The sequence below is a fragment of the Branchiostoma lanceolatum genome, chromosome 6 (genome assembly GCF_035083965.1).
Source record: "Branchiostoma lanceolatum isolate klBraLanc5 chromosome 6, klBraLanc5.hap2, whole genome shotgun sequence".
Classification (NCBI taxonomy): Eukaryota; Metazoa; Chordata; class Leptocardii; order Amphioxiformes; family Branchiostomatidae; genus Branchiostoma; species Branchiostoma lanceolatum.
Genome location: NC_089727.1, coordinates 18,809,215 through 18,834,474, shown reverse-complemented (window position 1 = coordinate 18,834,474; position 25,260 = coordinate 18,809,215). Strand labels below are relative to the sequence as shown.

At 42.4% G+C, this 25,260-nt stretch overlaps 3 protein-coding genes across 3 annotated transcripts; 1 reads left to right on the top strand and 2 right to left on the bottom strand.

Moving 5' to 3' along the window:
- The first annotated feature begins 1,066 nt into the window (after window positions 1-1,066).
- On the top strand, window positions 1,067-6,073 carry LOC136436944 (signal peptidase complex subunit 3-like). Its single transcript, XM_066431355.1, has 5 exons — window positions 1,067-1,290; window positions 1,952-2,027; window positions 2,646-2,720; window positions 4,307-4,422; window positions 5,937-6,073. The coding sequence occupies exons 1-5, from the start codon at window positions 1,148-1,150 to the stop codon at window positions 6,070-6,072; spliced, it is 546 nt and encodes a 181-aa protein (XP_066287452.1). The 5' UTR covers window positions 1,067-1,147; the 3' UTR covers window position 6,073.
- A 2,866-nt stretch (window positions 6,074-8,939) lies between these two features.
- Window positions 8,940-13,635, bottom strand: LOC136437550 (trans-1,2-dihydrobenzene-1,2-diol dehydrogenase-like). The gene is made up of 8 exons (XM_066432166.1): window positions 13,552-13,635; window positions 12,459-12,564; window positions 11,644-11,755; window positions 11,135-11,298; window positions 10,338-10,471; window positions 9,767-9,885; window positions 9,298-9,422; window positions 8,940-9,113 (listed from the first exon to the last, which is right to left on the bottom strand). The coding sequence occupies exons 2-8, from the start codon at window positions 12,549-12,551 to the stop codon at window positions 8,940-8,942; spliced, it is 921 nt and encodes a 306-aa protein (XP_066288263.1). The 5' UTR covers window positions 12,552-12,564; window positions 13,552-13,635.
- Window positions 13,636-17,980: 4,345 nt separating this feature from the next.
- Window positions 17,981-23,436, bottom strand: LOC136437549 (ovochymase-1-like). Its single transcript, XM_066432165.1, has 2 exons — window positions 22,036-23,436; window positions 17,981-19,493 (listed from the first exon to the last, which is right to left on the bottom strand). Exons 1-2 carry the CDS (start codon window positions 23,263-23,265, stop codon window positions 18,150-18,152), a joined length of 2,574 nt encoding a protein of 857 aa, XP_066288262.1. The 5' UTR covers window positions 23,266-23,436; the 3' UTR covers window positions 17,981-18,149.
- Window positions 23,437-25,260: the final 1,824 nt, after the last annotated feature.

Below are 25,260 nucleotides of genomic sequence, written 5' to 3'. Positions count from 1 at the left end.
ATATGCTAATACTCACCTTCCTGGGCCATCCCGTCTCTCTTTCTTCTTAATATGACACCAGTACCGTCTTAAGGTTGACTCAGGAGTCTCAAGACGGTGTTACCAACAGCTTTAGGACAGGAACCCACAACAAAGGCGCCTTGGCACATGACCTCTCACTGTGGGTAGAAGGACGGAAACGGTTCACAGCTCACGAAAGGCACTCTAAACACACAAACAACCAAAGATAGCAGCAGTCGAAATTAGATCTGAAGGCTTTCACAGTTTTACCGCGAAGCCTGCCCTCCCTTCCTCGGGGTAGCTCGCTACCTCCGCCGCCTGCTCTCAGCGGTGCCCCGGCACCTGTAGGTATACGGGACAGGTTGACAACAAAGCGGCTGGAATAAATCGTTCGATGAAGCGTAGGCTGATTTTTGGCCCCAAGGCGGAGGTGCAACAGGGAAGGGTTGGCTCCTCTTGTGCACTTTCCCGAACCTGCGCACTGATTCCGCCAACTTCCGCTGATAACCTTTGACCTCTCAGCCGAATCTGCGACAATTGAATGTGCGGCTATGTTTATCTTAGGCCATATTTATTATATGAATGACATCATCTAGACATCACAAAACTTATGCGAGCGTGCAGGAAAAATATTAAACAAAATAAAGTTGCCTTCATTATGAAATCTGTTTATTAAAGTGATAATGAATTTTTAACAAATCACTCAGAACATTATTTATTAATTGGTTTGGCTGTTTATCAAACAATGAATTCTGAATTTTATAAATATAAATAAATAGTCTTATTCTTTCTTTACTTTTAAAGACATTGCAGCAAATTCGAAATAACGTTACATTTTAATCATTTTTGAGCTGTTCTTTGTGCTGATACGCATGGCAAAAATGCATTACACGACAACAGTATCCATCCGTTTTCGGATTTTTTTTTGCTGCCATTAACAACACACATTTGCTTAGCTTCTCCTATTAAACTTCTCCTTGGTTGTACGGTTTGTAGTAAGGTAGCAAATGTTTTTGGAAGAGGTAATCAGTAGAACAGGATGTGCAGCTACTTTTACATTACTGAATCAGCAGATCACGGATCTGTAGCTAGCTTTACTCCTACTGAAATTTAGCGTTTTCCACAGTGAACCGGGAAAATCGTCAAGATGAACACTGTTTTATCCCGGGCGAACACGATTTTCGCCTTCACCTTGAGCGTGATGGCGGCTCTGACCTTCTGCTGCTTCCTGACGACCGCCATGAACGACCACCTATCCCCCATCAAGATAGACGTCAACAAAATCATCGTGTGAGTAGCCGCCCCCCTCCCCCTTGATAACACGCCTTTTCATGTAGTACGTGGCCGCAGCGCATAGGTTCCTGTAAATTTATGAATATTACCGACCATTAGAATGACTATGTAAAAAAACACGCATTAAGGATACCATTTAAAGATAGATTTATACAGCGAAAAAGATTATTAAGTTGATATATTCGTCTCCATATGTTTTTATAATTGTGCAAACTTAAAACATGCATATGAAAAAAGCAAGTCTTACAATATGGTGACTTCTGTATTATTCTGTTTTGATGGTTGTCCTCCCGCGTTAGAAGTGATTTTCTCTACGCTATGGTAAGCATATAAATATGCTGAGTTTTGTGATTAAGCTTAAAGTTTTAAGTCAATGTTCTGTAACATAAATATTGCCCGACTTTAAACAATAATTTAGGTGTAAATATGACGTGTACCAACCATATGGACCACGAGGCTACTGTTGTTGTTGTTATTGTTGTTGTTAGAGTCTTGCTTGTACAGTACTAGTAAAGCTGAATGCACTTTCAAGATATGCTCATTGACTTTTACACATTCAAGCAAAGTTATTCTAAATTGTACACGCAATGTACAGATGTCATATTGGTTTGAACACAAGGGGGAAATTTATCTTTGATTGATTTATCTTTTTTTCCAGGAAAAATGTCCAGGACTTCAGCACAACCAGAGACAAGAATGACCTTGGCTTCATCACATTTGACCTTCAAGCAGATATCCTTCCAGCACATGACAGACAGTTGTTTGTTTGTCATCAAAGTCAATTCTGTATCTGTATAACCGGTATAACTGCCCTTCAGCGTAACACACCAGCTTCGAAGGCACGCGGCACGGCAGCAGCTGGTTATATTACACTGAACGGCCTGTCACACGTAACTTTTGCACATCTGACTGCAATCGTTCTTTAAAGCTATTCAGTGAAGATGTTCCTACAGTATTTGATGACAATGAGTTCCATTTGACTATATGGTTCTCGGGAAATTTTTGAACACATCAATCCTTGGTTGATAACTCTTAGTTACACTAGTACACAATTACACTCATTGTGAGGATGTCACTGCAAGACTTGACAGTCATTGTAGGAGACCATTTTTTTGTGGAAAAAAAAGACCATATCTGTGTCTGAATTTCACTACTTGTCTAAAGCCACATTCTGTCTACTCTTTTACTCTCACTGTTTTCTTAGTTTTTTTTTCTTTCAAGGTGTTGCTGTCCTAAAATACAAGATGAACAGCCTAACTTCCCATCCAAAAAGATTGATTACATGTTGATGTTTCTATTTACAATTTTACTGTATGTTTGAGCTGTGTTTTTCCTTGACCAAAAGTTCACATCTCCAGCACCTGTTCAACTGGAACATGAAGCAGCTGTTCCTGTACCTGACAGCAGAGTACACCACTCCTAACAATGTAAGGCAATGTATTAGATATCACCAGTGTTCTCGCCAGGCCTTTTCAGGGGGGCCCCCCGATGCTTTGATCTGGACCCCGGGCCCCGATGCTGTGATCTGAACCCCCAATGCTGTGATCTGGACCCTGATGCTGAGTTTCAATGAGCATAGGGGTGTTTCTTTCTGGGAAGAACCTTCATAAATCTTATAAAAAGTTCATATTTGACTTTAGAATGAGGATGTGACAGAGGAAAAACTTAACTGCACAAAATTTCTCCCTAAAAATGCAGGAAATAGTGTCTTATTTGGTTATGAATTTCAAAATTTTGTGCGGGAAGATGCCAGACTCCCAACCGTTATCATGTCTTTGGCACTCCGCGAGTGACTTGCGCCTCGCAAAGTTGGCCTTCGGTACCTGACCCCTATGCTGTGAAAAAATCCTGGTGAGAACACTGAGCACTAGTACTAGCAGGGCTTTGTCTAAAGAGGGTTACAGGGGCGCTGCACCCACATACCCTGACCATGCACCCCCCCCCCCCCTTACCCTGGGGAGCGGATCCTTTGACTGGCCTAAAACTCTAGGGTTTGACCAGGTATGCTTCTACATTTATGTCACATGTGGCCACAGTCTTCAACTGTGACCTGTCTGACAGTAATTTTGCCCCTCAGGAAGCCAAAGAATGCCCCATTTTAACCTGAAAATTCTCTACAACTTTACACCATGGAAGGAACCTCCCCTTCCACACCATCCCCACGGTTCATTGCTCTGCTCCCTCGCAATGCTCCCCCTTGCAATGCAGATCTTTACAGTTTACTAGAATAATCTCTCTTCTACACAGAACAGTATGGCCTCCGTCCCCATTTAAATGTTGGGTGCATACGTCCTGCATTATTTTAACAATCAAACATTGCTCAAAAGCTCAGATCTTGTCTTGACTGATAATGTTGACTATCATGTAGAGCTGTGTACCTAAAACCTGTACCTGTAACATCTAGATCTACTGTACCTGTACATTACCTAAACAAACTGAAACACTAGCGGACACCATTTTTTAGACTAAAGATAGGTAAATCGATTGACAGAGTTTTTATAACCTCACAGTAGCCAGATTTAATCGCACTTATAGAAGCCATCGTAAACGGTCAGCCCCTGCCATTTACAGCCCCAGGCAGCTGGAGTTTGTGTTATACAGACACAGTTGAAAATGAAGAAAACTTGCAAATAGATTTATTTTGAGATTCAAATACATAAATCCTCATACAAAGATGACAATCTATCACTAAAAAAGACAGTTAGCTCCATGTTTAACTTACAGATAATTAACCAAACTTGTTAGGGTACATATACCTAAACCGCTGTACCTGTACTGGACATGTACCTGAATTTTTGTTCACAGCCCTACTATAATCATGTGACAAGAGACAGTTAAATACAGGCTTAGTGAAGTCCTCTGACTCTGTTTGAATTATGGTACCCTGGTACTACATGTACGTTGTCTACGGACGTGGATTGCCTCCCTCACACCTGTTACAAACCTGTCAGAATCCTGATCCAACACTTTTACATTGTCCTTCTCTCTCATCTCTCTCAATGCCCACCTGTAGAAGCTGAACCAGGTTGTTCTATGGGATAAGATCATCAGGAGAGGGGAGAACGCCCGGCTGGACTACCGCAGTCTCCACTCCAAGTACTACTTCTTCGATGATGGGAAGGGACTCAGGTGGGTTCAGCCATCATTCTCTCTTCCGTCAAGTCAGCTTTAGATTTTTCCTTCTCAGGACATGCAACATTGGCGTCGCGCCACACGTGGCGTCCGTGTGGCGCAGTGGTAGATCACTCGGCTGTCAAACAATATGGGTCCCCGGTTCGTATCCCGGTGTGCCCAGAGACATGTCCGGACTTGCGCCCCGACGTTGTGCCCTTGGGAAAGGCACTTAACACGACTTTCCTCACTTCACTCAGGTGTAAATGAGTACCTAGCTCATCTAGGGTTAGGGACGTCCCTCGGATAGGACGTTAAATGGATGTCCCGTGTTTGGGGAGAGCCACACCCCGCGCACGTTAAAGGCACCCAGAGCATTTTATAAAGCTTGAAAACTGGAAATATTCTAGTTGCTGTAATCTTTATGAAATTGACATATAATGCCACCGTTTACCACATTTGCGTGCGGATTTCTTATCAAAAGTGCTCAAAAGCGGCACAAAAAAAGCTACATGGTGATCTTTTAGTTTCACGCGCCTAGTGTAAATAGACCGATAACATTGCCCCGCCCACCTCCGTCAAAATGTAGAAATGCAAAATTAAGACATAAAAATGCTAATATTTGACGGACATGCAGTCACTCTCTCATTGGTTGAACCGCTAATTGTGATGGACAGTCAGGATCAGTCTATTAGCGCTTGGATTTTATATCAGTTCTCACCACAACGACATCGTACCTTTGCTCCTTTAATGTTGATATGTAATGGTATAGTGTTATTGAAACTTACTATGTGTAGGAATGACTAGAAATTTGAGTTTTTTTAGTCAAGTTTCAAGCCTCATAAAATGCTGTGGGTGCCTTTAAAGAACCCACCACACCTTTCGAAAAAGAGTAGGGTCATGCCCCGGTGTGCGATGGTCCAAACCTTACAGTCCGGTATGAGATGACATCTTGAAAAGGTGATAGTTCACCTGTTATGTCAATCCTTCCACAAATGTGGTAAATCGAAATAAATAAATAAATGAAAATAAATGAATTAGTTGGACAGGAGACTCACACAATTCTATAGATGTTACGTAAAGAATTGTCATAATCTAGCAAAATACACATCCAACAACTTGTAACTTATAAATACTTGTAGCTTGAACATGGTTTACCACTGTTGTGAGCATATGTTGTAGTGGCTATTCTGAATGTAATCGAGAAACTTTCAGCAGGGTTACAACTTACATTGCTAGAGCATCCAATATTTACACATGTACAAACTGTATCCCTAGAATAGTAAGTACGTGTAACTAATTAATTACTGCAAATTCATTTATTTTAGCGAGACTTAATTTTGTTGCAGAAGGTTTTTGTGGTGTTTGAAGTTTGGAATTATAGTACAGTAGTAATACTGTACTTGAAAAGACATATTCGTGGTGTGGAGAAATCACCCAAAAAAATGCAAAAAAAAAACATGGCAAACATTTCAAGATTTACAGTAGGTCAGTTAAGCATGAACTTGGAAGTATGGTTTATCTTCCCACAGAGGTAACCAGAATGTGACCTTGACCCTCTCCTGGAACGTCATCCCCAATGCCGGCACCCTACCCAGAATCAGCGGGGTGGGGGCCAAGACATTCCAGTTTCCCGAGGAGTACACGCCCGGCAACGCCAGGATATAGAGGGACACGCCCGGCAACACCAAGATATAGCGGGACATAGAACAGGAGGGGGGGCTGTAAGCCTTGGATTTCATTGCAATAGTAACTGGAAAGTGTCATATGAAATTGTATATGATTGTTATGAAGGGAAAATAATTTTGTTATTGATTGATATTGTTCAGACATGTTGATAACTTCTTTGTGACAGTGTTGTGTTGTTCATTGTTATAAACAGACTCAAATGTCTTTGTAACACAACATACTTACTGGTCACTTGGTGCTGTAAAGCCTTTAAATTCACAGGGGTGTATTTTCATGGTAGGGATGAAATGGAGTGTTCTCAACGGTTTTAGAATCAAAGTTGAAACAAGGGGGTAGAGGGGCAAAAGATAGAATGAGTATTTTTGCGATGAAGGGCTTCCGCAAGAAAAATGTGAACATAAAACCACCACGAAAGTTTCAACATGCAGTATTTAGGAAGACATTGAAATGTTGGAAAAACATTTAAGTCAAACATCTTCTGAATGTAAAATTTATAACAGAAATATGAAGATGCTACATGTACAACTTAAAGACAAGTATGTTCTTCAAAGTAGTAAAAAATCTTGAGAAGAAAGCTCTAAGTGAACTAAGTAACTTTTATAGATTCCAATAGTTCTGACACTGTTGGGTTCTTATTTATTGTAATCGAGAAGTAAAAATGAGAGAATAGTCCAAGTTCACAAAATGGTGGTAGATGATTTCCAAGCAGATGAAGGAAGGCAAAACTATTGCGCTTGCCTAACAGCCCTACGGGGGTGGTTTGTAACAAAAATGGGCAGTTAGGAAAGTGTAACAATTTTGCCTCCCAACATCTGCTTGGAGATTAGATGGTAGAACTTTGTTTCTGTGTTTAAATTTGGAAGCTGCAGTAAATAGACCCTTCCTGGCTGTCAATCAACATTAGCAATTCAGCCAATAGAAGTAAAGGTTTTCATCACAAGACTATTAGCGGGCATTTTGTCATGAATGCCCAAGAAAGTGTTGTTTTGCAAAAAAAGACGCCAATACTGTATTTTGTATGGTTTACATCGTGGAGAATACTATGGGTAGAGAGTGAATAAAGTCGGAAATACACTTTTGACTAGTCATGGTTTTTTCACTGGATATATAACTGTTACTGTCTATGCAGTTTATATTTCCTTCCCTTTCATCCAAAAATGTAGAGCACTGGAATGAAATGGCACTAGGTTTGCTTCCTACACACAAATTTGCATACACAAAATACCATAATTTACACATTTTTAAGATAAAAAAAAAGTTGAATTTTCAGGGATCCATCGTGTTACTTCGTTGGGCACAGCCCTAATATTATCACAATAAACCATGGTTGTTGGTTAATTGGCCAATGGTATAATACTCTAAAATTAACATCAAACGCAGGCTCCTTGGTCAGTCCCTTCTGGCTATCTACATGTGATATTGTAATACGTCAGTCGAAAAGGTCATGTCATTAGCAAAACAACTATTGAAATCAGCTAATTTGCATAATATTTTAATTACAAATCACATGCATGACAAGTATGCATATACCATCATTTCCCACCAAGGTATGAACTTTTCTCATCAGTTATGCAAATTAGGTCATGCTTTGTATTATCTATATCGATTAATGTTCATCTGAAGCAAGTTGTTTATCAAAGTTATATATTAAGTATAAAGTTCCTGTTGTTTAGCGCAATGGAACTATTGTCCTCATCACCATCATTTAATATTCACCATGTTGTATTATTACAGCCAGTATAGGTATCATCTAAGTAATTAGACTGTTGTAACATGCTCGAGGCACCTCCTTGAACATGGGACCTCCATTTTACGTTTCTTCCGAAATACGGTGCAGCTCCAACAATGATACCCTTCCGGGATTCGAACCCGGGTCTCCCAGTTAACAAATTGGAACTAGGAGGCTCAACTGTGAAGCCGCTACACTCATGCCCGTAGCCAGGATTTTGAATGGGAGGGTTCTTTTTAATGTTTGAGGGACCATCGAGCGCCGCAGGCGTGAGACGAGCGCCGCAGGCGCGAGGTTTCTAGGGGGGTCCGGGGGTATGCCCCCCCGGAAAATTTTAAAAATTGAACCTTCTGATATGGCATTTCCCATGTTTTTGAGAGGATTTCAAAGAAAAAATCAGAGACAAAGCAAGGAGGTTAAAATATTTTAACCTCCTTGGACAAAGCAAGGAGGTTAAAATTAGCAGTTTTTCTAGGATTCCAGCCCCGCTGGTGATACAAATAAGTCCGCCTTGAAAAAAAAACAACCTTTGGACGTTAAAAAGTGGACCCTGGAGCGTTTCAAATTCTAAGAATTGAACCTTCTGAAAGGGCATTTCCTGTGTTTTTGAGAGAATTTGAGAGGAAAAATCAGAGACAAAGTCAAAGTGAGCAGTTTTTTTCTAGGATTCTAACCTCCGTGGCCTTGCTGTTGATGCAAATACAAATAAGTCCGCCTTGAAAAAAAATCTTGAACATTGAAAAATGGACCTTCAAGCCTGTGAAAGTGGACCTTCAAGCCTGTGGGGGGGTTCGTCCGAACCCCCCCCCCCCCCCCCCTGGCTACGGGCATGTGCTACCAATTCAGACACAGGGGCATCCTTTTATTCCTTGTCTTGATCGTACACGACACCGACGGCCTGCCGTGCCCGGTCCAGTATCCCGGCTATCTGTAGGCTCATGGCGTGGGTCATCAGCGGACTCTCCTTCAACCCTGCAAGGAAGCGGGAGACCTGGTTATAAGCACACAGCGGCAGTAGAGTTCCTAAAATTGCCACCCTCACACTGATCGATTTGTTAGAAGAAAAAAAATGTCAATCATCAAAACTTCGGCCAGATAAACACCGCTTAGGTTGTGATTAAAGGATCTGAAACATAATCTGACCTTCCTGCAGGCACCTCCTGACTTCCATAACCTCGAACCGCAGCCCTGTACTGTGGAAATAGTTGAGCGGTTTTCCTGGAGGAGGGAGGGGAAACTCATGGGTCCCGTCCTGGGCGATCACTTTGGTAGGACACCAGAAGTTTGGAATCTGCAAAATGTCATAAACAAGCTCCGCGCCGGTTTGTGACGGACTATGCATGTTGTATATTGAATATTCATCTACAACTATGTAGAGGTGAGCCACTTCTAAGCTGCGATTCTTTAATTTCTGATGTTATATGTCAAAATAACAACAATAAAAAGGAAAATTGTTGGATACATTTTGTGCCCACCTTAATGGAGGCCTTGGTCCCGTAAACATAAGCCTCTTGAGCCAGTGTTGTAGACATACTGCATGTCAGGACAGCCATCCTATTGTTGCTGTACTTCAGGACAATGCTAGCAGCTTCGTCCACTCCTGTGGGTTAATATTATATTTAGCTACCTGTAGACACACATTTGAATGTCTCTGAGACGGCAACTTTGCCGCCGATATTCTTAATCATCGTCACCATATCAAAATCACTGGAAACATAAGGATAACTGCATGTTTACTTGAAAGTAAACTGTACTGTAATTTGCAAGAGGAACAAAAGAAGCTAGCCTTTTACATCAGGGCTTTGCAAACATCTCTCAACAGTGACGGCGGGCGCTATAGACCTTCTGCAATTTATGATCCACTGCTCACCGAGTCACGTGTCCTATCTGCATAACGTGACGTCACAGATTCAAGCAAAAAGGTATGAATGTTTCAGAACCCACCCGTGTCTATGAGATGTCCAGTAGCAGTGATTTCCTGAGGCTCCTCCCCTCCAAACACCATCGTGGTGAACTGGATCGGGTAGATCCCGATTTCAATCAGTGATCCTCCTGCCAGAGATCTATGGGGAGCACAGATGTACGAATGTTTGGCTATATCTGTATTACTCATCTATTTGTTTGTTTGTTTGTTTGTTTGTTTGTATTCCATGCCCGGTAAACCGTCTCATGACGTAATACATCAGGTTTGTACTGAACAGTACAAGCTGCATACCAATCACTCGGTCTTTCTCAGCGATCTGACCCAAACGCTGCGGGAGCACCACCTTCTCTCAACCGGGACGGGTGGCGATACCGACTTCCGACAAACTTTGACCCGGTGCTGACGTCACACCTGCGTTAGAGGCACGTGTCGCCAGCCGTTGGGTCAGATAGCTTAAGAAGACCGAGTGATTCGGTAAAACATTCCGGTGAGTCAATTCTTACAGTTGGAGAACAATTTATATATTTCAATCATTATGTGAGTCTTATACAAGATAGTCACGATGGTTAAAGCAGAATCATGACCTCTGACCTGTCTCTAAACCTCGGGACGCCATCAAAGTTGATCCCGAAGGACGCTGTGACCATTTTCACCTCCCCGAGCTCTCCCGAGTCGAGGATCTCGCGGACTTTCTCATAAACTGGAAAGAAACGGCTCCAAATAGCCTTTGAAAAACGATCATCGTCTACATGTAAATTCGCTGTACACTGCATGCTTGCTATGTACTTCAAACCAAATCTTGTAATTTCAAATGTACTGATTTGTGATTAGGACATAATAAGAGGACCCACAATAAGTGCAAAATATTTAGCTTGATTTTACATTCTCTGAACCAATCCTCATTTCTATACCTTAATAGCACAAACAACAGAAGTACAGAACACTGTACATGTGATTACTAGATCAGGATGTGAAGATAGAGTGTCCCGAAACTCCATTTGGACAAAGCGTAGCAAACAAATGTCAGGGATCAACCGGAGACGGGGGCCGATACCGACTGCCGGGCACCGTTGACCCGTTGCTGACCTCACACTTCCGCTCAGGTCAGGTGACGTAGGCTGAACTTGAGAAGGACCAGAGGCCTCCATGTCCGAAAGCTTGGGTAAGCGCTTTTCTTCGTGTTCGTGTGAATTTCATGAATTATTAGCAAGATTTATTTCATTGCCGCCTCATCTATTTAATCAAGTTTTCAAGAATAGACCTCTTGCCAATTACGGCGGCCATTTTGGAATTCCCTGGGTCAGCTCAGGGTCATGCACCAAAGTGAGGCTCAGGCTGTTGTGAGTCTATGATAAGCCTATGTCACAATATAGATACGCCATCTTTACCTCCATGAAGAAGATGTTCTTCTCCTTGGCGAGGCTGATCACCTGCCGCGCCTCTCGGGAGTTGACACACATCGGCTTTTCACACAGGACAGGCTTCCCTGCTCGGAGCATCATGGTAGTCACTGGTGCATGCTGGGGATGGGTGGCGCCAATGTACACCACATCTAAAGGTAAAATGACAAACATGATAAAATTCCTGCTATTCAATTAGGCCTTTCTGTTCTAACATGACACTGAAAATTAGTGGAATCAGTTAAAGATTTGGAGATATCAAATGACTTCACGAAAGGCAACATTCTTGCACTTCTGTCTTCCCAATCATATCATCCTTTCTTTTTTTCTGTCTTCCTTTCTGCCTCTCTCTCTCTCTCTCTCTTTATCTCTCTCTCTCTCTTTCGACCTGTGCCTGTCTGTCTTCTCTCTCTCTCTCTCTCTCTCTCTCTCTCTCTCTCTCTCTCTCTCTCTCTCTCTCTCTCTCGACCTGTGTCTGTCTGTGTGTCTTACTCTACCTATGACCTCCTGTGCTGCAAGCTCGGCATACGATCCATAAGCTGACGGGATGTTGTGAGTTTTAGCAAACTGCTCTGCTCTCTCCAGGCTTCTGGCTGCCACAGCCACCACCTGCCAACATTAAAGGATAACAATGATTAAAATCTGCTATGAACCTTACTGTGGACAAGCTTGACAACGAGAGTAGTAGTAGTAGTAATAGAAGTAGCAGTAGCAGCAGCAGCAGTAGTAGTAGTAGTAGCAGTAGCAGCAGTAGTAGTAGTAGTAGTAGCAGTAGTAGTAGTAGCAGTAGAAGTAGTAGTAGTAGTAGCAGTAGTAGAAGCAGCAGTAGCAGTAGCAGCAGCAGCAGCAGTAGTAGTAGTAGCAGTAGTAGTAGTAGCAGTAGCAGTAGCAGCAGCAGCAGCAGTAGTAGTAGTAGCAGTAGTAGTAGTAGCAGTAGCAGTAGCAGCAGCAGCAGCAGCAGTAGTAGTAGCAGTAGCAGTAGCAGTAGTAGTAGCAGCAGCAGCAGTAGTAGTAGTAGTAGTAGTAGTAGCAGTAGCAGTAGTAGTAGCAGTAGTAGTAGCAGCAGTAGCAGCAGCAGCAGTAGAAGTAGCAGTAGTAGTAGCAGTAGTAGTAGTAGTAGTAGTAGTAGCAGCAGCAGTAGTAGTAGTAGTAGTAGTAGTCGTAGTAGTAGTAAAAAATACAAAACAGCTAATCAGAATGCGAAAAATGATCTGTCCCAAAACTATGTGCGGAAATAAAGTGTGAAACTCTTACCGATTACCAGCACAGAAAAACCTTCATACAAATACTCAGATAACGACGTAGCGCTCACCTGGTGTTCTTCGTCGGGCAGAGTGTCCAGAGCAACTTTGAAGTCGTTGCTGATTTTTCCAGCGCTCACGATCCCCCAACGAGTTGGTGCCATGGCGGGTTGTTACCTACATAAAAATGAAGGTATTGTTTTAGTGTGTTGTTTTTTGTTGTTGTTTTTTTTAACCTATGTTTGTTCATGATAAGCTCAAATTGCCGCGCAGGCCTGTATTTGAGTGGGTGTCTGTCAGTGAGTCTGTATTTCCCTATATTTGTGGCCAGTACAACTTAAGAACGGCTGCATGTGTATATGCTATGTGGGTAGGTCTAGGGAAGACATTGGAGTTAAAGCTTCTTCAGATATCTATGATTTGTACAAGCAGATATGTTCCTACCTTTGTGACAAAACGTTAGGACCTTGCCGATCTAGATTTGATCTGTCGCGGATTCTGTAATGACGTCTAACCTGTCTATCTATTCAGGGTGAGGCTGTTGAAATGCCAAGGTTCTACCTGACACGGAAGGCCACACGTGAGGTCGATAAACATCACAGTTTGCGTAAGCCCCTATCTCACTGGACCCGCGGCACGTTGGCGCCCTCGCTGCGTTCTAAATTAAATTAGACATCTGTTGACTTTATAATGGGGATATCATGCAAAACATAGAGATATGACCGAAAAGACAACAAAACACAAAAGCGTAAGCGAGTTCATATCTTATCGATGAAATTCGTTGTGCACGCTCACATTGCTTGGTCGCAACGAGGTCGCCAACGTGCCGTGAATCCAGTAACATAGGCGCTCTAAACCCAATTTTCACTAGAGGCTTTCCACAGATCGAGATGAAGAACGATTTCTAAAAATTCTATCACGTTTTGTGTCACTTTTAAATCTTGTATCATATTCCATTTATGAAATCAAGGGTAACACCACCTGATAGTCACCAGTGGAAATTATTGGGGCCTCAGAATGAGGTGAAAGCCAATAATGTCATGTGGTCTTCGATGGGCCTGGAGTAACACACACATACATGTAATTGTTTATCTTTGTAACAATGATCCAAAATTCTGGCTTGAATACGTCTTTCTAAAGACACATTACTTCAAAATAACTTACCTGTGAGTTAGCTGTCTGTAACAGGGACCGGTCTAACCACACGCACATGTCCCTTACCCTCTGACCCCATCCAAGGACATACTACCATGATACTACAGACTTCGTGTGTTCCAGCGTGACCCTTAACCTCTGCGAACACTATAATCGTGTAGTCACGTGCACCCAGTTCACTTTTTGGTATGCTCCCTACTGTAATTATGGTTTATAATTGTTTAATTTCCTTGTTGTTGTTTTTTCTATGTTATTTGTACCACACTGTGTAACACCATATCCTCTACAGTTCCACGTAAACCCCCATTGCATTATTGTTCCATACCCAGATTATTGTCAAGGTTACATTGTAATCATTCATTTTATTTTCACCTCGAATCGGTGCAATGGCCTAGTTGGTAGAGAGTTCGCCTTGTACACGGTAGGTCGTGCGTTCGAACCCCGGCCGGGTCATACCAAAGACTTTAAAGATGGTACATACTGCTTTCTCTACTTAGCACTCAGCATTAGGAAAGTGTATGGTAGTTAAACACACACATCACTACCAGCGGATCAGCCCCCTGCTGTAGTGACTTGCACAAATGTGTGTGGCCTAAGGGCTATAGAAATGGAGATGGGCGCCACCCCTATGCGTCTTTTCAGGACGCCCGGGTCACTTTAACTTTAACCCAGTCCACTTTTTATCATACTCCTTACTGCAGTTATAGCTTATTTCTTACATCAATTTCGTTTGTTCTTTTTTTTTATATAATTCATTTTACCTATATCAATTTCATTGGTTCCCGTTCAGCTAGTTATGGTTATTATGGTTTATTATTCCATCTAAATCTCACTGTTTTTTAATTATCATTTTTATTAATTTCATTGCTTTCCACTCAGTTCATATTGCTACTCAATTTGCTACAAATCTTAGCATCTTAGATTTTAAGTATTGTTAGTTATGTAATTTAAAATTGCATTTTATCCTGTACTTTTCGTACTCGGCGTTGCCGATATGTTTCACCGCTCTGTAGGTGATTAAAGGAGTCCTAAAGTCCAGAGGGGGGAGTCATTTTCCAATAGATGATAATTTTAGGAAGTAAAAATGAATACTTTTTACAGTATACGATAAAGTACCCACTAGTCCAATGCGCATCAAAAAGCATTCAGTATTCTACCAAATTCCCGACATGACCCTCTATTTTCTGATTAATTGAATTAAACAACCTCAGCCTGTGGCTTATAACAATGTGCCTGACAAGGCCTGACAAAAGTTAGATTACAAAAAGAATGTCAGGGTGGTTAAGAAAAACTCGTCTTGCTTTGTGTTCTTTTATATCTTATCAACAATTGGCCTTCTTATTGTGCTTAACCCCCCTCATTTATGCCAAAAATACTCACCATTAAGATGTATGTTTACACATAGGGAATGCATGGGTAGGGTCTGCAAGCGTTTAGTGAGTATCATATTGTTTTAAAAAAACACACCTTGTGTACTTTACCAGAAGCAAAATTCTGTAAAAAGTCGGCTGATTATTGATTCATTGATACATAATCTAGTGGCAAATAATACCGCCTTCTGGAGTTTAGGACTCCTTTAATGTTCAAAGTAGTGGCGTTGCTTGGCGTCATGGCGCAGGGTGCCCTGGTTTCGAATACCCTGGCATTCCCCGACGTTGTGCCCTTGAACAGGCATTTTACACGAATTTCCTAACTCAGGTGAAATGAGTACCTAGCTATATATAGCTTCGGTTACGGACATCCCTCGGATTGAACGTTACGTGGAGGTCCCGGTCCGTGTTTTGAGAAAAGACACACCTATAGCACTCTAAAGAATCCACAATACTTATCGAGAAGTAGAGTAGGGGTGTGAGTGGATTAAATAAATCTATCCGGATATGCAGCTTGTTCTGTTCAGAACAAACCTGGTGTGTTACGCCATGAGGCGGTTTGCCGGGTATGCAATACAAACAAACAAACAAACAAACAAACAACAAGAAACAGAAGCTGAACAGGTGCGATGAGTAAAGATGTATTACCGACGGTAACAAGAAAACTCGTAAGCCATTGAAAGTGAGAAATCACGATGCGATTCTCATAGAACAATACTGGCTCACACTTAGAAGTACTTCAACTTCAAGCGTCAGACTCAACACTACCAACAATAATTTTTCTAGTTTTCCTCATTTTTCTTAACTCGCGAACAATTTTTCTTATATCAAAAATTTCAAGAAAGAATTAAAAAAATTACTCTGATCTTTTCGATGGAAATTCTCACAACAAGGAACACTTTCCTAATTCTTTTTAGTTAAGAAACTATTTCTCAACAAGATTTTCACCCTCTAGAAAACTTCTTATTTTCATTGACTTCAAGATTATTTTTCTTGCTATTTTTAATAAAATATTAGAGTTATTTCCTTTCTTGAATAATCTTACTTAAAGACAATTTTTCTACGAAAATAAGGACTAATGAAAAAAATTCTTAACTCGTAGACAAAAGAGACTTCTTTTTATGATTCTTTTTTGTGTGTAAGAAGAAACAAAAAATAAGAATATTTTTGGTAGTGAAGGCCCAATTATGACGACTATCCCCTGGCGATGACCACTTAGCCCGAGGTTTGTTTAAATCAAAGGCACCCAAAGCAATATTAGGTCCCAAAATATGGAAATAAAAAAAATGCTGAAATCTTTATGGTACTAGTGACATTTACTAACACTATTTAGCCACTTTTGCGTAATAACTTCATACTTCAAGCGCGAAAACGTGCCGTACAATGATCCCCTTGGTTTTACGAGCCTACAAAAAAAAAAACACGCGACGATGTTCATTGAGGTCTCACGTCACAACGACGTCATATTTTTGCATGATGGACGTCGCTATACATCGTGATCATGTCGTTTCAACTTACCATGTATAGAAATGAGTAAATAGATTGACTTTCAAAATCCGATTTTCGGGCCTTAATATTGCTTGGGTTTCCTTTAAAGAATTAACTATTATGCCACACTGATTTCACTATATGGGTGACATCCGCGCTCACGTCAATTTTTGTCCGTGTCAAAAAAAGAGACAAAGTTTGCGACTATACCATAAATCGTACATAAAAGCTGCAAAATGAACAAATATCTTTGCCGTCAGCTGCAAACAATATCGGAAAACAGATATTAGCCTAATATCGTAGAAGGCCCTTTTCATCATGTTTTTGCCATGTGTATCTCACTATCTGTACAGTTTAGTTGAAAATGAGTTTGAGCAAAGTCTTTCCCAAAAAGATGTGAAAGAACAAGACTATAGAATATAGAATCTATTGTTTGGTTGCCATGTTCTGTGTGTTCAGTCGTTTGTTCAACGTTCCTGACCACTTAGATTTCATAACGAATGCAACTCTTTTTTGCCCAGCTTTCTTTTTTTCGCACGCTCGCATCAGTTTTGGGGTGCCCAGAGGATGACATCCATATAGTCGAATCAGTATTGCCTTAGTCCCTACATGATGACAACTACGAGAGTGCTCTTGTATTGGGTCTGACACCCGTATTGTTAGTGTTCAATGTGAAACCTGCAGGACAGGTACCCGCATCACCTTTATCTAACCTTTTTTATGTTTTCGCCATGTTCAATTGAGGGGAACAAACAGGCGGCCACACTAACTTCAGTAACCTTTCACCTCGTTTATTTTGCTCTATTCTCTAGGAAGTTTTACTTCTGTCGGTAGATGCATCAATAACAATATTTTAAACTATGATTGTATACTAAGTTAACAAATGTTGACGTACTACTAGGTTAAACTGTACTATACACATACAAAATTTAAACCAACCTAGCGAAAGTCAATACAAGGTTGATACTGATGGCTTTGTTAACCCCTGTTGTACAAGTGTTATACAAGGGGTAATGTTGTCTCGCGGGGGTGGTATGATAGTAATATAAGTCAGGGAAAGTTCGACACGTAGGCATCCTTTCCTGTTTGTGGAAGTGTACATTCTCTCATACATTGCCTCCCTAACCCTTAAATTAGCTTGTAGACTACAGACCTTTCTTAGCCACTGACGAAGTAAAAAGATGCTACCTGAAACGTTTGACCGTTTACACATCTATCCAGTTGCTTTAGAAACATTTATATTGTGTATAGTTATAGCCTGAATGTCCATCTAAACTTCGTCGAACTTCAAACACAATGTACTGGGGATAACCAAATCAAGAAATGGTGGTCCATCCATCAATACTTCTTGAGCTAAACTAAATAAACTTAAGTGTTGTTGTTGACAATGCTAAACCCGCTGGCTTGTACTATAACATTGTTGATAACTCTACATACGGCATAGATTATATTGTGTGCTATAGTATATATGTATAAATATATATATGTATACCATTCTACGCAGCATTGAGTGTAATATGTATAGCTGTGTCCATATATCTATATAGATATATTGCTACACAAAGGCGTACCATGTAGTGCTGTTAAAAATGTCTTCACACAGGCCAAATTGTAAAACTTTTCACGTCTTTACAAACAAAATTTAAATGGCTGAGATAAGTTTGGGACAGTCGTATCTTGTTGCCATCTTGCATATTTTCTGACATAATGATGGCCTTCTTGCCAAGTCGCCTGGTCGCTCTGACAACTCTATGAATTTTTGTCCATGGTTTCCTTGATCCAGTCCACGAATTGGGACACCCGAGTGTTCACACCGGGATAACCGGGATGACCACAGCTATAACCCCGACCGACCAGTCCGATTAGGTAAGCAGGCCCTTCAGACGGGAAGACCACCACTGGACCGCCGCTGTCTCCCTGGCACGAGTCCACCCCGCCTGCATCGTAGCCTGTGCATATCATGCTACTAGTACCATACACACTAGTCCAGCATTTATCGGCAGATAGTACTGGCATGTCGGCTTGTAGTAGGACGGGTGAACCGGGGCCATGATAGGTCCTGCCCCACCCGGTCACGGTAACGATAGTCCCTGGCGGAGTCTCGAAACCTTGTTTAGGGAGGCAGATCGGCATGACGTGATCATTCAGAGACACGGGAGACACTAGCTTCAGCAGGGCGATGTTGTCACCCATTCTACCGGATGAAAAGGTGGGATGTGTAATGATCTTTTGGACTTTTACAGACTCCTTCCATTCCGGACTGTTGTTCACATCGTGCTCACCAACAACCGCCACAATTCTAGTAGTACTATAATCAAGAGCGCAGGGCTGCGCGGTGGTGACAACCCAGTTCTCGTTCAACAAAGCACCGCCACAGAAGATGTTACCTCTAAAAGATAATTTGAGAGCGACTTGCCAAGGGTAGCTGCCTGGTGCCGCAATGTTTCCTCCCACGATCTTGTTCCCGGTGCTTGGTCGGGTCCAAGGCGTCCTTGGGACAACGGGGCGACCGCACTTGTTAACGGTGTACGCCGGAGTGATGCTGTCAACATCATCATCGGTCGGCTGCAGCGTAGTTGACTGTAGGTTTGTACTGTAAGTGCCCCTGAACCCAGGGAAGACCCTTCTGAAGTTACTTTTGAAAACCACCGTAATTTTGTGGGTCTCAGACGTGAAGACAAGGCCAGGGCTAATTTCCTTTCCACAGAACGGGCCTCCAATCAGGTTGTCCCCGTCGTAAAGCCTCATCCAGTCCATACAACGTCCGGGACGGGTCCTCCAGTTCCTCCACCGGGGCTCTAGGTGGAAAGTGGGGAACTGCAGGACGATGGTCGACTCGGGCGGTGCCCTGATCTCGTACACACAACGGCGTCGGTTTGGGTAAGTATGGGGCCAACTAGGGGACTCGATGGTCCCATTGTCTCCCGTATAAACACCGCCGCAGTTGAATGTCGGTGCAGCGCTCAAGACGAGCCCACAGGACAGAGACAGACACAAGACACGGACCAGGAGAAACATTGTGGCCGAAAAATACGTCAAGAAGACGCTAGAGTTACAAGAAAACGTCCAGAAGGTTCTGATGTTGAACAATTTCTGAAGACGTCAGCGCCCACAGAAGTCCCGACGTGAAGGTACGCGTCGGACAGGTTTTGACATCATGGCATTGGCAGTCAGGTGGAGAGGGGAGGGCGCCCTTGACTTGCAGCTATCAGGTGGTTTGAACGCTGTTGGTGTCTTCTAATGGCCTTTTTCAAGCTGAAAGTTACTGAAGATATCCTCAGTCGACCTCATATAATTCAGTCAATTTTGAAAAATACACGCGTCGTATCTCATGCTGCAAACAAAAACACCTAACGTCGTCTATTTTTTGCAAGACACCCCTCAATGATTGACTCGTCCAACATGCACTCTTCGTTGCACATATCAAATATACTCCACTGGCCATGACAAAAGAGGCCGAAGTTTGTTTGAATGCCAGTGCACTACCAGAGCGTAAACTTATTAGTCCATGGGCCAGGTCCCTCAAAATAGCCATTTGGTACCAAACAGAGGGACAAAGGGTGACTTACTTTTTTGAAAAGTTTGATTCCTCTACTTTATAATTATGCATGATAATAATGTCAAAAGTCCAGCTTTTTAGGAATTATCACGTGATATGGTGACGTCATCAAAATGGACTTCGATTTTTGGGACTTAATTCAGAGGACTGGGACAAAATATTTTTTTACACAAAATTACCCCCAAAAATGGACTTAAAAGGCTCATAGCTTCTTATAGAGTCAAATTATCAACCAAAAGCATACTATTTCGCGATTCCTGTGGTATCTTTTGCCTACAAACCGATTTTCACCGAAAATTATCGATGTTTGATATTTTGTCCCAGTCCTCTGAATTAAGTCCCAAAAATCGAAGTCCATTTTGATGACGTCACCAGAAGCTGGACTTTTGACATTATTATCATGCATAATTATAAAGTAGAGGAATCAACCTTTTCAAAAAAGTAAGTCACCCTTTGTCCCTCTGTTTGGTACCAAAAAGCTGCTTGGCCCATGGACTATATGTAACACAACCACAAAGAGTCTTTTGTTATGTATAACACTTGTTATTTTTCATGGTGAAACGTGGAGAAAAAGTTGCATCCGATCTGAAAACTAAGTGGTCAGACAAATTGAAGAAATGTCTGAAGACACAGAACATGGTAGAATAGATAAACCTTTTATCTTTAATTTTGTTCTTTCACATCTTCTTCTTTGACTTTACGCTCATGGCTCAAAATACGAAACAAAACAATATTGGAAAAAAAATGTCGTGGAATCCCTTTTTCATCAGATTTTGTGTGCTCGGTCTTTTTTTCAACATTCCTGACCACTTTCACTACGAATGTAACCTTTTTTTGCCCAACGTTTCCTTTTCGAACTCTCGCATCAGTTTTGGGGTGCTCAGAGGATGTCATCCGTATAATCGAATCAGTATTGCCTTAGTCCCTATTTGATGACAACTACGAGTACGAGTGCACATGTATTGTGTCTGACACCCGTATTGTTAGTGTTCATGGTGAAACCTGCAGGACAGGTACCCGCATCACCTTTATTTAACCTTCTTTATGTTTTCGCCATGTTCAATTAAGGGGAAAAACATAAGCGGCCGCATGCACACAGACTTAAATAACCTTTCACCGCATTTATTTTGCTCTATTCTCTAGGAAGATTTACTTCTGTCGGTAGATGCATCAATAACAATATTTCAAACTATGATTAAATGCTAAGTTAACAAATGTTGACGTACTACTAGGTTAAACTGTACTATACACATACAAAACCAAACTAGCGAAAGTCAATACAAGGTTGATACTGATGGCTTAGCTAACCCCCTGTTGTACAAGGGTTATACAAGGGGTAATGTTGTCTCGTGGGGTGGTATGGTAGTAAGTCATGGAAAGTTCGACACGTAGTCCTTCTCTCCTGTTAAGGGGGAAGTGTACATTCTCTCATACATTGCCTCCCTAACCCTTAAATTAGCTTGTAGACTACAGACCTTTCTTAGTCACTGACCAAAGTAAAAAGATGCTACCTGAAACGTTTGACCGTTTACATATCTGTCCAGTTGCTTTAGAAACTTTTGTACTGTGTATAGTTATAGCCTGAATGTCAATCTAAACTTCATCGAACTTCAACACAATGTACTGGGGATAACCAAATCAAGATATGGTAGTCCATCCATCAATACGTCTTGAGCTAAACTAAATAAACTTAAGTGTTGTTGACAATGCTAAACCCTCTGGCTTGTACTATAGCATTGTTGATAACTCTACATACGTGATAGATTATATTGTGTGATATAGTATATATGTATGAATATATATATATGTATAAGATTCTACGCAGAATTGAGTGTAATATGTATAGCTGTGTCCATATATGTATATAGATATATTGCTACACAAAGGCGTACCATGTACCGCAGTGCTGTATAAAATATCTTCACACAGGCCAGATTGGAAACTTTTCAGCTGTTTACAAACAAAATTAGAACTGAAGAGATAAGTTTGCGGCAATCGTATCTTGTTGCCATCTTGCATATTTCTCTGACAGAATGATGACCTTCTTGCCGCCTGGTCGCTGTAACAACTCTATTAATATTTATCCATGGTTTCCTGGATCCAGTCCACGTAAGAGGACACCCGAGTGTTCACACTCGGTATACCCACCTCACCACATTTATAACCAAAACTGACCAGCCCGGCTAGGTAAGCAGGCCCTTCGGACGGGAAGACCACCACGGGGCCGCCGCCGTCTCCCTGGCACGAGTCCACCCCGCCTGCATCGTATCCTGTGCACATCATGCTACTAGTGATCAGTGCAAGATGGCGATACACTTTCTTGCATTTCTCGGCAGATACTACTGGCATGTCGGCTTGTAGTAGGACGGGTGAACTGGGGCCATCAAAGTAGGTTCTGCCCCACCCGGTCACGGTAACGATAGTCCCTGGCGGAGTCTCGAAACCTTGTTTAGGGAGGCAGATCGGCTGGACGTGATCATTCTGAGAGACAGGAGGCCATAGCTTCAGCAGAGCGATGTTGTTTTCAACAGTATCGGGTGAATAGATGGGATTGATAAAGATACTGCCGACATAGTTCCAGTCCGGACTGTTGTTTAAATCGTGCTCACCAACAGTCACTACAAATTGCTCGGCTGGAGAGTCACCGTCAACGCATTGCGCGGCGGTGACAACCCAGTTCTCGTTCAACAAAGCCCCGCCACAGAAGTGAGCATAATTTACCTTATGCTTGAGTGCAACTTGCCAAGGGTAGCTGCCAGGTGCCGCAACATTTCCACCCACGATCTTGCTCCCGGTACTCGCCCTTGTCCAGGGCGTCCTGGGGATAACGGGGCGTCCACATTTACTGCCGGGCGACGGTACGTCTGTACTGTAGGTTCCCCTGAACCCAGGGAAGACCCGTCTGCGGTTACTCTTGAAAACCACCGTAATTTTGTTGGTCTCAGACGTTAAGATCCGGTCAGGGCTGATTTCCTTTCCGCAGAACGGGCCTCCAATCAGGTTGTCCCCGTCGTAAAGCTTCAGCCAGTCCAAACAACGGTTCCTCTGCCGGGGCTGCAGGTGGAAAGTGGGGAACTGCAGGGCGATGGTCGACTCGGGCGGTGCCCTGATCTCGTACACACAACGGCGTCGGTTTGGGTAAGTACGGGGCCAGCGTGGGGACTCGATGGTCCCATTGTCCCCCGTATTAACACCGCCGCAGCCGCCTTGGTATGTCGGCGCAGCGCTCAAGACGAGCCCGAATTCGAATGAGAGAGACAGACACAAGGCACGAACCAGGAGAAACATCGTGACCGAAGAATACATATAGAAGACGCAATAGTTGCAAGAAAACGTCCAGAGGGTTCTGAAGTTGGCAATTTCTTAAGACGTCAGTGTCCCCGCAGTGTCACCTAAGGTGAAGGTTCAGTACCCGTCGGGCAAGTTTTGGCGCGTCATGGCAGTCAGGTGGAGAGGGGAGGGCGCCCTTTACTTGCAGCTGTGAGGTGGCTCTGCCTCTATCTTTTTTAACTGGTCTTTTCAAGCTGAAATCTACATAGGATATCCCCAGTCGACCTCATATAATTCAGGCAATTTGGAATGTACACGCATCGCATCTCATGGTGCAAACAAAAACAAGTAACACCGTCTAGTTTTTGCAAGACACCCCTCAATGATTGACTCGTCCAACATGCACTCTTCGTTGCACATATCAAATATACTCCACTGGCCATGACAAAAGAGGCCGAGGTTTGTTTGAATGACAGTGCACTATCAGAGCGTAAATTTATGTAACACAACCACAAAGAGTATTTTGTTATGTATAACACTTGTTATTTTTCATGGTGAAACGTGGAGAAACGTTGCATTCGATCTGAAAACTAAGTGGTCATTCAAGTTGAAGAAATGTCTGAACGCACAGAACACGGTACACTAAGTAAACCTTTTATCTTAATTTTTGTTCTTTCACATCTTCTTCTTCAACTTTTCGCTCAGTGCTCGAAATACATTTTTGCAGCTTGCTTGTACTGATGCACATGGTAAAAATGACTTGCACCAAAACATTTTGCATGAGCAATACAGGTCTAAACAAGCTATCTGCCACCAAAAAAATCAAGACCATAGCACGTCCAGGTCAAGAGATACAAAAATGGAATGTCTCCTGCAGTACCAAGGTCACATACCAGGGGGCCCAAATCGAACTTGAATTTCGGCTTCACAACACCTGCCCACATACATGTACCAAATATCATCGTAATCCATCAAGAGGTTCTTGAGTTATGCTGACTGCAGTAGTCCGGAAACACAGACAAACAGACAGACAAACACCCAAAACTATACCTCCATTTTCATGGAGATAATAAGCTTACGATGGAATCATAACGTTTTACAAGTATCCATTTTCCGATATTTGTTTTTCAAATCTACAGCAAATATTACCTAACTTTGCAGCTTGTTTGTATAATTTACAGTATGGCCACAAATATTTTTGCACCTGACAAAAATTGATGCACGCGCGGATGTAACCCATATGATCAAGTCAGTGTGGCCTGATTATATGCTTAGGTCACACTTTCACCTCTGCCCGTAGGGGGTGTAGTCCCGGTCGAGCCCCGAAGACACAAATTTCGGTCCCAGTAGACTGCCGGACACCAGAAGGGTGCCTCTCGGTGTTCTCACAATTTTTTGTTACCGGGGCCCGCGTTGATTTTAACTCCGTGTTAAAAACCTCCAGGGCCCCGGCCGAGCCCAGAAAATTGCTGCTTCACGGGACAGCACCGCGACAGGACTTCCGGGATCTCAGATCTCATGGTCTGTCAATAAGCGGCGTACGTTTTGGCCCCAAGCCTGGAAATGCAAAGGGAAAAAAATCATGACCATCCATCTAGCCCTTCTTGAGTTATTCCCTTTCAAAGTCTCTAAAAAAAAGCCACTAGTGGGCCCAAACCTATAGCACTTACTCTCTGTCCAACGAGCTTATAATCTACCACTCAAAAACCAGTTCCAAAGCATGTCCAGAACAAGAGATATCAAAAGAGGCAGTCCCACTGCAGTACCGTAACAAGCCGCTAGGGGGGCCAAGATCTAATCATTTCCTGGTCTCATCAAGACCTACCCACATACCAAATATGAAGACAATCCATCCAAATCTTCTTTAGTTATGCTGGTCATTTCCCCCTTCACACACACCGTCACACACACACACACAAACAAACACACACACACACACACACACACACACACACACACACACACACACACACACACACACACACACACACACACACACTTACAAACGCCAGGGGGCTTATAATACACCTT

Bases quoted from the DNA above. Each gene is read 5' to 3' on its own strand.
- LOC136436944 (XM_066431355.1), top strand. From the start codon at position 1,148: ATGAACACTGTTTTATCCCGGGCGAACACGATTTTCGCCTTCACCTTG. The intron at 2,721-4,306 runs GTAAGGCAATGT...GCCCACCTGTAG, and splicing joins AGTACACCACTCCTAACAAT to AAGCTGAACCAGGTTGTTCT. The intron at 4,423-5,936 runs GTGGGTTCAGCC...ATCTTCCCACAG, and splicing joins GATGATGGGAAGGGACTCAG to AGGTAACCAGAATGTGACCT.
- LOC136437550 (XM_066432166.1), bottom strand. From the start codon at position 12,551: ATGGCACCAACTCGTTGGGGGATCGTGAGCGCTGGAAAAATCAGCAAC. The intron at 10,472-11,134 runs GTAAAGATGGCG...CGTTTTTCAAAG, and splicing joins AGAACATCTTCTTCATGGAG to GCTATTTGGAGCCGTTTCTT. The intron at 9,886-10,337 runs GTCAGAGGTCAT...TGCTCCCCATAG, and splicing joins GTCCCGAGGTTTAGAGACAG to ATCTCTGGCAGGAGGATCAC.
- LOC136437549 (XM_066432165.1), bottom strand. From the start codon at position 23,265: ATGTATTCTTCGGTCACGATGTTTCTCCTGGTTCGTGCCTTGTGTCTG. The intron at 19,494-22,035 runs TAATAGAGTTGT...TGACGTCTTCAG, and splicing joins AGGAAACCATGGATAAATAT to AAATTGTTCAACATCAGAAC.